The following is a 16,041-nucleotide window of genomic DNA, read 5'->3' on the forward strand; positions in this document are numbered from 1 at the left end:
TCTGTCATGACACTACCATGTAGAGCGCACTGGTTGCTTTTAAATTTAAAAATACGAAAGCTTTACAGATAAACCATGCTTAATGTCAAAACTCTTAAATGAACTTATGGATAACAAGCTAATGCACTAAGCCCTGAAGGATGGTAGAGGAAAGGATGAACTGGAGATGTTTTTTTGTGTAGCATAACAGAAAGCTAGACTGAAAAAAAATAAATGCAAAATCATTGCTACAAACATGGGACTAAAGAAAAAGGCAGAACTTTGTTTAGAATGTGTTTAAAAAAGTAACTGTTTATCGGATGAAAAGCAGCTTTAGCACATGTAAACCAATTGATGGCCCAGGAGATATGATTAGGCTTATTTGCTAAACGTGACAACAATCAGAAAAGACTAATGTCATAGGTGTGACCAGGTATATTATTATATTATCTTCCTGGCATCTATCATCCTTGCAAGGATCATCCTTGGACTGCAAGGTGTGGTGGTTCCAGAGAGGAGTGGGGAGGAAACTACATCACAGCTGCAAAACCTTCCTTTAGTATAGACCGAGGGCAACACCAACAGTCTTGTTCAGTCGCATGGGTTCATCTCTTGATGTGGGGATACTATCAGTTTATGTTTATTTCATAGCAATAATTATTACTTTATGTTCAATATTGCATGATTGTGTCATCAAAGTATGTGCTAGACAATACACCAATAAGACATGAGTTTACCACCATTGACACCAGGATCCTTCATCACAGAAGTTCACACCTAATGTTAAGACAGGAGGAAGTATAGAGTATACCCCCCTACAATACTCAAACATGGCAGTTACAGATGCACTGATCTGGGTGTCAGGATGTTGGATAGGTGGAGGGTGCCTTCATATTTGTAGAGGCCGAGATAATGCACATTAGTAGAAAACTAGAGACTCCATAAACGAGTGCCGGAGCGTTAGGTGTCATGTCACAAACAGAAAGCTAGCCTCGCTACCCCTACCTTACTTCCCCAGAAAACAAGGAACAGGGGCCATGTCGTCCCCGCAGCTATAGGGGGTTGGGGAGGGGCGGTCGAATCATCATCTATCGCCGGCACTGGTGGGATGCGGGGCCTTGGGCAAATAGAATTGTGGGGCTTTAAAACCGGCATCACATGGTGCGGCAATAAATTGCACAGTGTTACAATGCTGTAAAGAGTGGAACGACTTCCGAATAATAATAATAATAAAAAAAAAAATCGGGCAACAGAAAATGTGTGTAATTCTAGTGAGTGCACCGTGATAAACATGTCAGGTACAGTTTTATTGTATTCTAAAGGCTGATAAACGTATATTCTTGCCTTGATCAGGGCACATTTGAGTTTATGGAATTTCAAAGATTATGAAAACTATGGATTATCTCATCTCCCGAGGTACCATCCCACCAGGCGCTATGTGCGGGGCCTTGGGTGGTGCCACCCTTGGCACCGGTGTTTGCATCATAATTCAGTCACGAAATATTTGAATTTTGATGTGCCAATACTCCGCTTACTCGTCTTTGGTTGTCGTATGTCCATCTTGCTTGTGTGCGAGTGAGGGAGAGTAGACCCAAGTCAATATAAATCAGAGCTTTCGAAATATTCTAATACCTTCACGATTTTATTTTTTAAAAAGCATAGCCATGAGCCCTACGACAGTGCCATGCCGATATTGCTCCTCTATTGCGTAGATTAAACTAACAGCTTCTACTTTTTAATTTGATAACAATGGGGGCGGACCTACGTACATCACGTGACTAATTTGCGCAAAAAAATATTCTGTCCTTTTGTATACATGTAACGAGCAACAAACATGTCATTACACTGAACAGTGGAATCGACTGAGGGCTGTGGCCGAATCAATTCAGGGTTGTGGTCGAACTGACCGGGTCAGTGCTGGTCGCCATAAGAGTGATAAGCACCAGGCTGTGACATCACAGAGTGACGCACGTGCTGTTCGTAACCAGGAACATGCCAGGACACCACGAACAGTCCCAAGCTGCCGGCATACCCGAGTATCAGCGAAAGGCAATGCTGGCATCACCAGGCCCTCCCCCACGAGCCAGCCAGCTCCAGAGAGAGATTTTCACCACTGGCACCAATCGATGGCCGAACGAAAGGCTCCCCTTCCCATCCTGCACCGCGCTGGTGTCTGTGGTGCCGCCCTGCTGCTGCTGCTCACACCGCTTGCCACCCGCCCATCAGAGCCGTGTGGTCCGCGCATCTCTGCGAGCAGGCATCACGGGATACCCAGCACCACGGGCAACAGCAGCATGGCCACGTCAGTCCGCAAAGTTCTCCTGGCCGTCGACGGCAGCGACAACGCCGAGTACGCCTTCGACTGTAAGTTGTCGCACTTTTTGGTGGTGTTGGTGTTGAGTAATGGCGTTTGGCCTCTCGTTATCTCCAAGGCTTTTTCAAAGTGTTCGGTAATTTCTCGGTTTAGTTGCTTCCCCTCCCTCCTCCCGTGTCAGAAAAGAGAGAGTAGACCGGAGCCGGCAAGAAGTGTGTGGCTAGCACCCGGGGTGTGGCTAGCACCCGGCCACGCGCTACAGTCATGTCAGTTGTTACATGCTGTCCTTCATCTTACATGTTGACTCTCATGTCGGTGTTAAGATATTTGCACTCGCCGAGGGGAGGTCGCTGGGATCGATCAGGCGAGAGGGAGTGGCATCTTTCCTGAAAGAGTCAAAGACAGGAGATGAGAGGGTGTCCATAGAACGATTTTTGTCAACAGTTGGTTCACACTGTGTGGATGTTAGACGATGTGTTACTATATCTTGTGGTCTTTGATACAATGCGACACCGTGACATATGCTGCAGAAATTTCTGCCAAAGTATGTATACACATATATATGACCTATGACATATTTGTGACACTCTCACGTATCGTATGTCAGCAAATTGTTTCTGACATTTCAGTGACTTTGTTACATGTAGAAATATCTACATATGTAATTTTTTTTTTTTTTTGCTAGTGAAACTCTCAACATTTGTATATCGGCCTGTTGTTTCCTAGATTTTCTGTATGAAACAAAACCAATTCAGTCATGTCACTGGTCATAACATATGGGCCGTTACTCAGCCTGTCACAGACTGTTACAGTCTGCTACATCATGTAGGCAGGTAGTCACCTCAAGCCTGTATAACCGAGTTTTTAGTCAGTCAATCAGATCAGGACACGTGGGTAATTCACCGGCACTCAGCCTCATTGATCACTTTTATTTCGTCTGTCGCTCTGCAGGGAGCAAACAGCGTGACACAAAAACAGAACAGGGTTGCCATAGCTGCAGATTTGAATGCCAGTAAAAACTGCCATTCTTGTCCGTATGTGGGTTAAAAAAACAAAACAAATAAACCCATGGTTGCAAATAAGCCGTCTTGCACTGAGGTCCCACGGTAATACTATTGTGATCCTCCATGTCAAAAACTGTGTGAATATCATAATATCCTGCAAGCTCGTCAGGCCGATTATAAGGTGGGTAGGAGTAGTGTATGAGTGTTTGTGTGTTAGAAGGGGGAACAGATGTGTACACGTGAATACACTCGCACCAAGCAGAAGTGGGGTGGGGCAGAGAGAGAACCGGGTGGCTTTACTGGGTGGCGTTTTCGTCGAAAATCAAGCTCGAACGACAGGATATTAAAATGAAGGCACGAGTACATCGCAACACGTTTTGTCATTCTCGATCATGTCAAGCGGGTACTGTATGCATCCACCCACCTCCTCTCGCGTACCCAGAATCTTTCAACAGCAGATCGATGTTTGTGAGTACAATAAATCAAAGGCCACTCAAACCGTCCATTGAAGATGCGCACCTGTTACTCCAGTGATTACGTCATACTGGCGATAACTGGTGACGTCACGTAGCCCATGGGAGCTGCAAGAGGTTGCGGGCACCGCGTTGCGGGAGGCAGGTGTAACGGTGAAGACAGGCAAGAGCGGCTTGAGAGGCGCACCTGTGTTGTAAACATGGACCAACTAGTGCCTCAATAGGTTGATTACAAACAGGAGCTTACTTCCCTCAACTAAAAAGGGGTTGGGGTGGGGTGTGGTGGGGGTGACAATATTTCTGGCAGCGACCTTAACATCGATCTTAACATCGATCTTTTTACGCACATAACAGGTTGGGCTCTCAAACCCGCGATAAAACGATAAAAATTTATTTCTCTGGAAATGGTCTGAGAAGGTAAAAACAAACACAGGCCTCCTGTTACTGTTTTACTGCGCGTGTCGTGGAGAAGATGACATGCCAGGGTGACCACGCCCTCGGGTAGCTTGTGACAACAAAGTGTTGTGACTGGGTAGTGTCAGTGCATGCTGCCATGTCACATGCAAACATACCTAATCATGTCCCTTGTACAGCATACACTTCTCGCAATGAGCTTATTCCTCGGGGACAACGAAACCTTCCACAACACGTGACATATTGGATGACCACGTCGCCGTATGACATTTGAACTAGATATCAACACAACTATAAAAGGATTTTTGAGTTCGAATGTCAAATGGTGATAGGGGGAATGACCTCCTACCCTACCAAAAAAACCCCAAAAAACAACAACAAAACAAAAAAAACAAAAACAAACAAACAAAAAACAAACAAACACACAGTGTCGGTGGCACGCGCACATTTCTATACATGTCAGAAATAAAACTTACAAATACATTTCAAATTGGCAAATGTTTCAACCAAAAAAAAAAAAAAAGGTTTACAAATTTATATTAACAACGATTTTGCAAGTAGAACCAGTTAGGAACAATTGCTGCATCTAAAATAATGGAACAAAATGTAGTTATGCAGATACTTCCTTAAAATGCCTTTGCAAAAATAGCAAGTTTTAAAATGTATTTTTTTCCCTTCACGGAAACTGCAGAAATATTGTTGTATACTTAAAAACAACTGGGACACGATTCTCCCTGGTCTGTATTTACTGGAGGGACGCCTGAGCGATCTCGATCGTCTAGAAATGGAGTTCTTTGTCCACGTGGAGCAGTGGTTCACATTTCCTAAACACAGTTCCTTCACCACAGTCACCAGGTGAGTTGTAGGGGCTGCTAGTCCATCCTTCAGGCGAGTTATAATTTATTTACCTGTAAAAAAACTATTAAAAAAAACTATTTCGTGGCTTTCCCATCATTATTTCTTGACATCCACCTTTTTTCTGTACCTTTTTGGCGAGATAGCAGTTTACAAAGTATTTTCTTTAGAAACCGATAGTCTTGTGGTTTTGATGTAGTCTGCAAGAATGGAAGAATTTAATATCATAATTTTAAGATCGTTCCGAAACTGAAGCAAGTTGTGTGTGGCTATCAAACGTGGCAATTTGCTTTTATGCGAATTTTGATGCCATTGATTCTGATACAGCTCTTATCAAAACAGTCTTCATATTTCCATGAAGTGTTGCTGCTTTTCAGAAGCGTTTTCGAAAGGAAAACAATGGAAGTCCTTTAGTGCGAGAGCTGACACTCGGCACAGAGCGCCATGAGCCGCTTGTCTGGCATCCCTACCTCCAGGACAACAGCTGCCAATGAGTGCTCAGCCCCTTACCCCCCACAACTACCACCACATGTTCAATCCACTGACCCCTCTTTATGAAACTCTTTATGGAACTGCTTCTGGACCTAATTCTTTCTTTAACCTTTACTGCTTTTACTATGGTTTTGTCATGCAGGCATATGGCCATCCTCAGACTGTAATGAGATATGGTTAAAAAATAGCTTAAGATCACACATCTTCCAAATACCAACACAATATTAACGGTGAAAATATGTGAGTTGCGAAATAATTGCAGGTGGTAGCGGTACACGTGTTGGCAAGTTTGCGACAGTATATGCTGTGTTTAGTGATAAGATAGTAACTATGTAACACAGTCAACTGTTGTCAACTATATCTACTTGTTTATTTTTAAAACGTATAAGCCATTAACTAGGCAATTTCAAATATTTTGTCAATAGAATATAATAAAAAGCAAGCGGTCCGTTCAAACTGTACATATATAGATGGACTTTTAGAGAATTCAAATATGAAATTAAAATAAACTTTGCAATTTCACAGAAGGTTAATAACATTATATGGTCGAACGAAGTACAATGCTCATAAATTAGAGTGAAATTTCAACGACCATAAATCGCAAGATTAAATTTAAAACTAAAAGACGTCGGAATCCCTTCTCCAATGGAGTTACCGCTTTACTGCGGCCTGGCGAGCTAGTAAATTCATAACAGTTGATTAAATAACTGGGTCTAAGCTCATAACTTTAAAAAATTGAGCAATTGCCATAACCAAGCAGAAACATGCATGACAAATATGGCGCCAGTGTTCTTGTCCTGGAACTTGGCTGCGCATAATGCGCACAGCATCTCGTGTGAGAAAAGTGAGGCAGGCATATGGTACGTCCACCCTAATGGTCACCCTCCTCCTCGCCCCGCCTCCTTATCCACCCCATTTCTCCTCCCTCCACCTTTCCCGCGGGTCAGGCGACAATTAAAGGTCACTTGAGATGCGGCTCCTTGAGGATAATATATACGCCTTGGAAGCGCAGATGTTGGCGCTTGCCTGTCTTACTGTGAGAAATTCTAGTCAATGTTCAGGCAGTGGAAAGGTTTCCCGTAAATGTCATCGCAATTATTCTCCCTCATGGTTACTCACCGATTAAAATAATTAAAAAAAAAAACAAACCCGCTACTGCCTCCACTCGCTGTATCATCACAGTATCCTCACCGTATTGGTGACAACCCGTTGCGCCACGGGGCCGTCCACCATGATGGTAGTGACAGGACTATTGATGGTCACGACTAGTGAGGTATGCGTGCTTCCCTTTGTCAGACTTCAGGTTAATACCATGGCAACGGGCGCCCAGAGCTTTTACACCCCTACCGACAGGTGAGCGGTGGAGTTTCTCAGGTCCTGCACGAGCTTTTCTAGTGACGCGCTGCACATTAGTGTGCTCCCTAGTGACGTGCTGCCCATTAGTGTGCTCCCCTAGTGACGTGCTGCCCCTTAGTGTGCTCCCCTAGTGACGTGCTGCACCTTAGCGCTTGCAGAGGTGACGAAGTGCCGCAATGATGTGAGGGGTGCTGGTGATCAATGCCCAGAGTTACAGCCCTTAGATACCTGGCACCTGTTGGTAGGGTATGTAGCAGCAACTGCACGTGCATAATACGAACATGCATTGTCATTATAGTACTGCGGTGTTCTGAGTTGTGTTTGTCATTTCTTGGATGAACATGTGAACCCTGCAGTCTGCTGGTGCATGTAAACTGTACTACGATCGCTGAAACTGGAGTTAAAAAAAAAACAAAATGCAAAAACACGTGATTGCACATGTAGCACATCACAACATAACACTGCCTATACTGCACGACACAACACGTACGTTTGCTGTGCATTGTACATGACAATGTCTACACAGTGGATAGCACATTTTCATGCGACATTGTACTCAGGAAACATTAAATATCCCAAATAAGGTCTGCACCACAGTACCTCACGCACCATGCAGGGTGGGGGGAGGGGCAGTGGGAGCATAGTAGAAGTATGGCCACCTATTAAACAGCGTAATGTCTGTTTTCTCTCCTGCAGTCAACCCACCGCCCAGTTCATTAAGAGACTTTAGGCCTCCAGCGTGTTCATGTATTGATTCCAGGCGAAGGATCGCATGCTGACTGCTGACTGCAGACGATGGCCGAGCAACACGAGGGAGTGCCGATGGAGCTCTGTTTACCAGCTGAACTCACGCGAATTGTTTGTCAGATGAACTCCGCAGACGGCCGCACCATCCGGGTGTAGGGCATGTCGGTCTCTTGAGAATGGCACGCCCATTGCCGCCATGTTGGTCAGAGTCCACTGTGATTCATGGCCAATTTCTCTTAAGAACGTGGAGGTTCTAAATTCAGCTTTATTTCGGTGATTTCTTTGTAATGCTAGAGGAACGTGCAACGATGAAAGGCGCTAACTTGATTGGAATTGCTCCTTTAAGACTGTCCATTACAGCGCCCCGTGCCTCTCGTATTAAAAACGTCTGTGATCGACTGGACACAACCCAGGCAGACCACAGACCCTATAGGGTATACTCTCTAGGGCAGAGGTTGGGAACTTCCGGTCTGTAGGCCGCATCCAGTCCGTGAAATCATTAATGGTCCCACCCTGCCTAGACAACGGCGGGCAGAATTCGAAATTCAATAAAGTTTTTTCATAGCAACATAAACTTATTAAGTGAATCATAACCAAAGGTCAATTTGATGAACAAGCAAGAAACGTCCATCACGGGATAGACAGGACACATACACGTACATTACGGGACAGACGGTGTACTTCTCATCGTCTGCCCGCAACCTTTGGAAAATTATGCATGCATGTGACCTTTACCCCAACGCGACCTCTTCCGGTGTTATGTCGGCTGTTGATGCGTGTACAATAAATTAAAATATTTTAAACACTTTTATTTGAAGAACGCTTAAAAAATGGTGAAGTACTTTTTTCTTGAAGTTTTGGAATTTTCTGTAATGTAACTTAAAATATACAAGTGAGGAGCCCCGGAATGTTCCAAGTTTCAAGAGTGGAAAAGTGTTTACAAAATTATTTTTTTACTTCTATTGAACGGTTTAGTCTTGTTCAGTTTTTTCGATTTTTTTTCTCCCCGTTTTACTTTATTACCCTTTTTATTACCCTTTATTACCCTTATTATTCCCTTCTTACAGGCCGAATTAGATTAGGGGAGATAAAAACAGTTTTCCGTCCTGGAGAAGCAGTTATTTATCTCCCCTAATTCAGCCTAAAAGTTCTCACAAAATGAAAAAAAAAATTTTTTTTACTAGGTGTCGACTGCTGGAGATAATTTAATATCCCCAGGAAAAAGAAAACTGGGGAAAATTTCATAATTCTAGGAAGATGAAAGTGGGTGAAAAATTGATTGCAACATTTCACCGAAATCACGCGCACATACACGCACACACGCACACACGCGCGCACACAGTGAGTTAAATAAAAGTGTGTTTTAAAAAAAGTGATTGTCGACATTGCTGTGTACTTAAGTGTACAGTTTATGCCTACTAATGTCCAACATTATCCTTTCATGGATTTCCAAAAGAAAAGGGCGGTCTGGTGGTACAACGGTTTGCGTCTGTCACCGATACAGTGAGGGTTGGCTGTCCTGGGTTCAGCTCTCGTCTGGGGCACGCTCTGCATGTCACATCTGTTTACATGACTGGCTGCCTTGCCGTGATATAGTCTTGGTTGCTGGCTCTGTGTGAAACACCTATCCCCTAGCAAATGAATAAACTGGCTCGGAAAAATGTGTTTGAGTGTGTTAGGTTTTGTGCAAGTGCCTGTGTGTGTAGCATGCGTGCAAAAACTCTGTAAATGCCATGAACTCCTCCAACAGGAGGTATGTGTGTACTGAGTAGTCATGATTATTATTGTTTATGTACTTTTACTGCACAGCCACAACAGAAAATTAATATGCATTGGGAAAACATTGGTTTCTGTACTGTCTCCTCGAACTCCTAAACATATATTTTGTAGACCCCACAGTTTTGCTAATTTAATGAGAAAAAATTTGCACCGCCACTACAAGTTTGAGGGGAATTTCATATTTTGTATTCGATCTTTAGCACTAAGATCAACTTCAAGTATCTGTTTTTGCGATTTAATTATATTTGGTTCAAATATTTTCAGGATTACAAATGTACACAGCATTTTTAAAAAATTGCAGGCATGTGTGTTTGAGTATATTATAATTGCTGAACCCCAATTAACTCTTGTCAACGCAGAAAAGAGACCATAAGTGAAGAATGAACATCTACCCAGGAAAAGGTTGGAGGCATCAGTTGCATAAGTCATCGGCAACGTCCTCACTGGTCATTGACCAGCCTTCCAACGGCATACAGGGCGATGGACCTGAGCCATCGATCCGCCAAATGGATGATAGAGACCACGTGATTGTGATGTTTAGGTGACAGTCAGCAAGCTAACAGTCCTCTCAACACCACCTCGCCCCGATCCCTTGAGTTATCAGTGGATTGCTATAACACAGCTGTGTATCGGTATAACTACAGTTGTCTGTGTATCGGTATAACTACAGTTGTCTGTGTATCGGTATGACACAGCTGTCTGTGCATCGTGATCCCTTGATTTATCAGTGGATTGCTATAACACAGCTGTTCGTGTATTAGTATACAAACATGATGGTTTGTACACAGCAGTTGGTGAAATGATGGCTTGTGTACTACTACAAAGCTGTCAGTTAAAGATGTATTGCTACACATCATTCGTTGATACTAGCGAGCCATCATGTTGAACTCCTTGAACTGTCAATACTTCCGTCTGGACAACAGCTTTGATGAAAGGACACTCCTAGACGGGAAGGTCAATCGGTATCAGCCTTCATCACCTGCTATCGGATGAAACACCCAAGTAGCAGTCTGTAATAACAAGCTCACATCGGTTAACAAAGAATCAGATCTTTGCTGTAGTTTCCCCTGTACCCCACAACCTGTCTCCTACGACAAGAAGAAGCTGCGGAAGAAATATTTTCTTGAAGGCGGATAAAATCTGGGTTGCAGTCGCTGAGAACAGCCGCAGACCAAGGCTGTAATGTCGCTGTAGACAAATGTCAAAGACCGTGTGTTGCACGAGGGAGAAAGAGACGCGTGTTGATACTTTGCCGCCAAAGTCCACAAGTTTCTGTCCTCCTTTCTTCAACTTTCTACGTGCGGCTACAGGGCCGATAAGAGCTGCCAGGCTGGGTGCGCGCATGGACAAGAGCGATCACCGTATTAACATTTTGAGTTACCTCCCCTCTATCCTCCACTTGCTCGTCTCTCCGGTTTGAAAGCGAGAATAACGCCTTTTGATCACCGTTTTCACGAGGGAGGGGGAGTAAAGCGGAGTGATCAATGATCTGACCGGTGGCGCTGGCTGACGGGGAAAAAATTCCTCTGTCAACATTTGTACAGCCTCACCCGCTGCCTGGTTTGATTGCATCAGCGCAAATACTCTGGGTTAAACAATTCTGAGTCAGTGAGGGGATTAGTGCCTCGTAGTCCGGGCCTTTAACCGTGAAACGTTGGCTACAGTAACACAGCAGCCATGCTACACACGGCCGTCCATCTGACAAGACACGAGGTCTGTTCTGAGAAACACGGCAAGACTTACAGCAGTGGCCAGACAGTAAGACACACCAGTCTATGGTTCAAGATACAGTAAAAGACACAGCAGTCTATTGTCCAAGACAAATTAAAAGTCAGTGTGTCAATTTGGGCGTGCGTGCATGTATTTATTTATTCGTTCGTTTGTCCGTTTGTTTTACTCGCATCTTTATGTGCTTGTGTGACACTACCTGTAGTTGCTAATATTCTGGATTAGGTTCCATTAATGGACACTTGCTACAAATCTGTATGGTAAGATTGTGCTTAATAATGCTTCACAGTTTATGTCTTACACGTGAAGAAAAATAAGACGACTACTACTAGTGTTAACAATAATAAATAATAATGAGTTGGAGAACGTCGTTCCCTAATGGCTCACAAGCACACAATATCATCACAAAAATAACAAGATTCTACATTATCTAAACAACAAGCACACACATAAATGACATTCAACCAGAAACAGAATCTGAACGCCGCTGCTTTGGGTTGTAAAACTGAATATTCCCTCCTGTGGCTGTGCCGGTGTTTTTTAGCACATGTGGGACATCGTTTCCCTGGAATGGAGCACTTGTTGAAAATGGCAAAATGTTTTATTGTGATTGTGTAACATGAACGATCTGGCTTGATGGTCGCTCTGTTCGATGCGAGGTAGATGTTGGCATGTTGAAGTAGGTAGGGCATGCGGTAGGTGTGATGAAAGATCCCGGCAGCCCCGCGCCTGCTTGTACATAAGGCCAGGCCCGGAGGGTGAGGTGAGCTCACCAGGGCTGGTGATGCCAGGATGTGGCGCCAGTTGCTGAGGAAAAAATCAATTGCTGTTAGTCGGCTTTGAAGAGCTTGTGGCAGGGCGGATGGTGTGCTGTGGACACAGCAGCTGGTGCCAGAGACTTGAGAAACAAGATAATAAGACAATCGGGTACGGGAAGCACACGAGGCGGAACAGGTCGGGTGCCAGTGGCAAGAGGAGCGGGTGCTCTGCGTAAAACACCAATCCCCCGCCCACACACACTCACTTGCAGCCTCGTTGTGAGTACGGACAATAATCCTTTAATATGTAAATAGAATAGCTGCCATGAAAACGCAAAAAGTCTTTCCCAGACTCCCAGCCTCCATTACTCCTCGCATCACGCTTTTCTCTGTCCGTCATTTGCTTGAAACGAGTGATGTGTAACCTCGACCCTAAGTTGTTAGCCGGTAGGTAACCGTACAAATCCGAGAACAGCACTTGGCAACTTCGTCAGCATCAGCATCATCACTCATCATTGCCCCATCAGGTCACATGACAAGAACTGAGGCACAGGGTCTCATCGAGTTGAGCCAGGTCTGCGACTCACTGAGCACAACTGTGAACTAGAGTTGATGAGTTTAGCTGCACTGTGTAATGGCAGTGCTTTCACAGGGCTAACCTGATGTAGCTATATACTGTGTACTTTTCCTGCGTTTTCTATATTTGTCTTTTGTTAGTCACCACTACTGTTGTTTATCCTTCTGTCCTTCGTATGCTGTTTGTCTCGTTCTTGTCTCAAGCGGAGCGCGCTCCTTAGGATCGTGAGTATGCGATGCATAAATCTTACATTTATTATTTATTATAACTTGTTTAGCTGTTACAGGGCTAACCTGATGTAGTTATACTGTGTACTTGTTTAGCTTTCACAGGGCTAACTTGATGATGTTGTAGGGTACGTGACCAACATGCACAAGGACGACAACACCTTGATTCTACTTCACTGTCCTGAGACATTCGCCAACGCCACCATGATGAGTAAGTGTAGAGTGTGTGTAGTGTAGAACTATCATAATGAGTGTATAGTGTAGAGCCACCATGATTAGTAAGTGTAGAGTGTGTGTAGTATAAAGATATCACAATGTGTGTAACATGTATTAAAGTGTCCACACGATGAGTGAGAATTGAACAGGTCGACCTGTCCGCCCTGATAAGTGTATAGGAGGTAGCCTGACTCTGTCGACTGGCTGATGCTTGTGTGACCAGTGTATCTCACCCTCCTCTCCCCGCATAGCCTAGTGATGTCGACCATAAAATTTGAGTTCAGCAATTGCAGGCTATCGGAGTCTGGCGAGGTGTGAATGCATCGCCACATAAACTTGGCATTGGAAATGACACGTGATGACAGCGGCTGGAGGGGGCGGAATGATCACCCTGGCGACACTAGTTGCTGGCAATTGCAAGTGTGATAACATTGGGAATGAGCTGGAGAACAAGCAACTAAGACACCCACTCCTTCTAGGGGATTAGTTGTGCCCTTTGCTGGGCGGTGGGCAGCCACCTAGTTTTTTTATTTTTTATTGCAGTTATTGCAGGCTACATCCATGTTAATACTTCACTCTTAGTAAAGCTGTGATGTGTTGCAGGTCCTGGTAAGGTGCAGGAACTGATGGTAGAAATGGAAACGAAGATTAAACATATCGAGAACAAGTTCAGCATCAAGATGAAGACTCTCGGAGTGAGTATTTCCGGTGAACGCGAGGACGGGGCCTATCTGGCCTCCTTCCAGACATGAGTGGCTTAGAAACCAGACTGACAGTTCATGAATGTAACCAGTCCACACCTAATCTGCTAGAACGAGACTAAATGGAGAATATCATACTTTGTACAATAATCCTCTCACATGCATCTGTGGAGAAAGACCTAGCAACCCACACTTGCCTTAAGATTATAATGAAAACTACCGAGAGAGAGAGATGTTAAATATAAACTACACAGGTCTCTCAACTCCTTAAAGAACTATGGTGTTCTCAACTTTCTTTAATGGTAAAAATGGTGGCAACCATCCACATTCTCGATTTATATAAACAATAATCAGAATCAAAGAAAAATAGCGGCCTATGTCCCTAAAATTAATTACAATAATCTTAACATCTGGGTATAAAGTTCCAATCTTTAAAACTTCAAGACATCTACAGTATAAAAGTTATACAAATAACACTGAAGATGTGGTCTTGACAGATTGAACAAATGTAACTGACAAACTCGTAAACAAACTGTTAGCATAACGGCAGCGATGAATACTATAGGTAAATATGGTATTGAACACGCAATGACAGCCTACAATGTAGTAATAGTGGGTCTGGCAACCCTGAAGTACACGCACCCTGAGGACTTGGTAGGCCGCCTACACCCTAATACAAAAAACAAGAACTGGAAGAAGACCACCAACAGTTATGGAACGACCTTCCTTCCCCACATACCCGAACCTCTTCTCGCCTCTTCCATCCTCCATTTCCCATATCCCCATGCGCCTTCATTGTCACTAACATCTTTCCACTAGTTCTCAGGCCTCCATGATTATACCCGTTGCTCGATCCATGAAAGCATACAAACAAAAATAGTGATTTTAGATAAGTGCCAGCAAACGATGAGGAGGAGGAGGATGGAGGGTGTGAATGATGGAGGAGATGGATGATGACGTTGAGGATGAATGAGGATGAGGATGGATGATGGAGGATGAGGAGGAGGAAGGAGGGGGAGGAGGAGGGTGATGGAGGGTGATGGTGATGGTGATTGATGAGTAATTGATTGATGGAGGATGAATGATTGGTGACAATGATGATGTGTCTCAGATAAGTGGCAAGTTTGTTCGGCGGGATGGCGAGAAGCCAGGCCAGACGATCTGCGAGTGCGCCCTGGAGATGGGCGCCACCTACATCGTGACGGGCACGCGCGGGTTGGGCAAGTTCCGGCGCACGGTGATGGGCAGCGTCAGCGACTACGTCATCCACCATGCCCACGTGCCTGTGCTGGTGGTGAGGCACAAGGAGGGCAAGCAGTAGGCGCCACACCTGCTTCCCGGGGCACAGCGGCCAGGTGTGTCCAAACGGAGAACTGGCTTGACACCTCGTGTCGCTGCAGCTGAATGGTCCGCCTCAGTGTGAGAGACTCTGGACAGGGCTCCTATCAAAATGTTTGCGAGTTCAAGAAAACTATGTGCGTTCGTGTGTTTGTGTGCGTGCGTGCATGATGCAGCAAAACAGTGTTAGTAAATAAACACTGTACCGTCGGCAGAAAATTGCTTGTCAGCTATTTGTGTTTTTGTGTTTATGTAATAGTTTTATTATTATTAAACACTACAACATTTAGATTGTCGAGTTGCAGTGACATGAACGGCAGGCGACTACTGCAGGGTGTGCAGTGCTGCACCCGGTCACAGTTCGCCTCGTGTGAGGCGGGTAGCAGCCAGTCTAGCTTGACCGCGCACTTTGTCACTTAGCTCAAACCTTAGCTCCGTCACATGTTCTTGTATTAGCGCAACAATGAGATTGTTCACCAGTCACACATGCTCTTAGAACAACCCTAAAAAATGAGACCAGCAGACATGTTCTTATATTAGCCACGGACTTGTAGTACACGTGTGTTATAGCCACACAGCAAGTTCTGGGACAACCACACAGTCAGTTGAGTCAGATTGATGGGTTAGGGTTAAGGGTAAGGATTAGGGTTATGAAAAAAGTGGCCAAGGAAAGCATCGGCAACAAAAAATCAGCAAGAGAGATCTGGTGTAGGGACAGAGTTCATGCATGGTCTTTAAAAATAATTGTTAATCACCGGCAGCGTTTGGTCTGAACAGTCGACTTGTCGCATGAGACCGGGACATCATTATTGAGACCTTTGAGATGTCAGGCTGAACGTTTCGAGCTTGTCATGTTGGACTTGAGACCAAACCCCAAATGTTATTCTCTCGTAGGATGCTTGTAACTCGTTCATAATCACTGGAAGCCTTCTGTGAGTTTTTCTCATAATCGGTCAGCCTTGATATTTTGCAGAGGAAAGAACTAGAATGTTCTGTCTGGCGCTTGCTTGTGACTTGTAACCAAAGTGTCGTGCAAACAGTTATCAAACTGACAGCTGTCTTGCAAATATTATTTTTATCATG

The 16,041-nt window shown here is 44.4% G+C and overlaps 1 protein-coding gene across 1 annotated transcript; it reads left to right on the forward strand.

Moving 5' to 3' along the window:
• Positions 1–1,830: 1,830 nt before the first annotated feature.
• LOC112572555 (universal stress protein Sll1388-like) lies at positions 1,831–15,247 on the forward strand. The gene is made up of 4 exons (XM_025252289.1): positions 1,831–2,343; positions 12,831–12,914; positions 13,523–13,614; positions 14,732–15,247. Exons 1-4 carry the CDS (start codon positions 2,106–2,108, stop codon positions 14,939–14,941), a joined length of 624 nt encoding a protein of 207 aa, XP_025108074.1. The 5' UTR covers positions 1,831–2,105; the 3' UTR covers positions 14,942–15,247.
• Positions 15,248–16,041: the final 794 nt, after the last annotated feature.

Source organism: Pomacea canaliculata, linkage group LG9 (genome assembly GCF_003073045.1).
Source record: "Pomacea canaliculata isolate SZHN2017 linkage group LG9, ASM307304v1, whole genome shotgun sequence".
Lineage (NCBI taxonomy): Eukaryota > Metazoa > Mollusca > Gastropoda > Architaenioglossa > Ampullariidae > Pomacea > Pomacea canaliculata.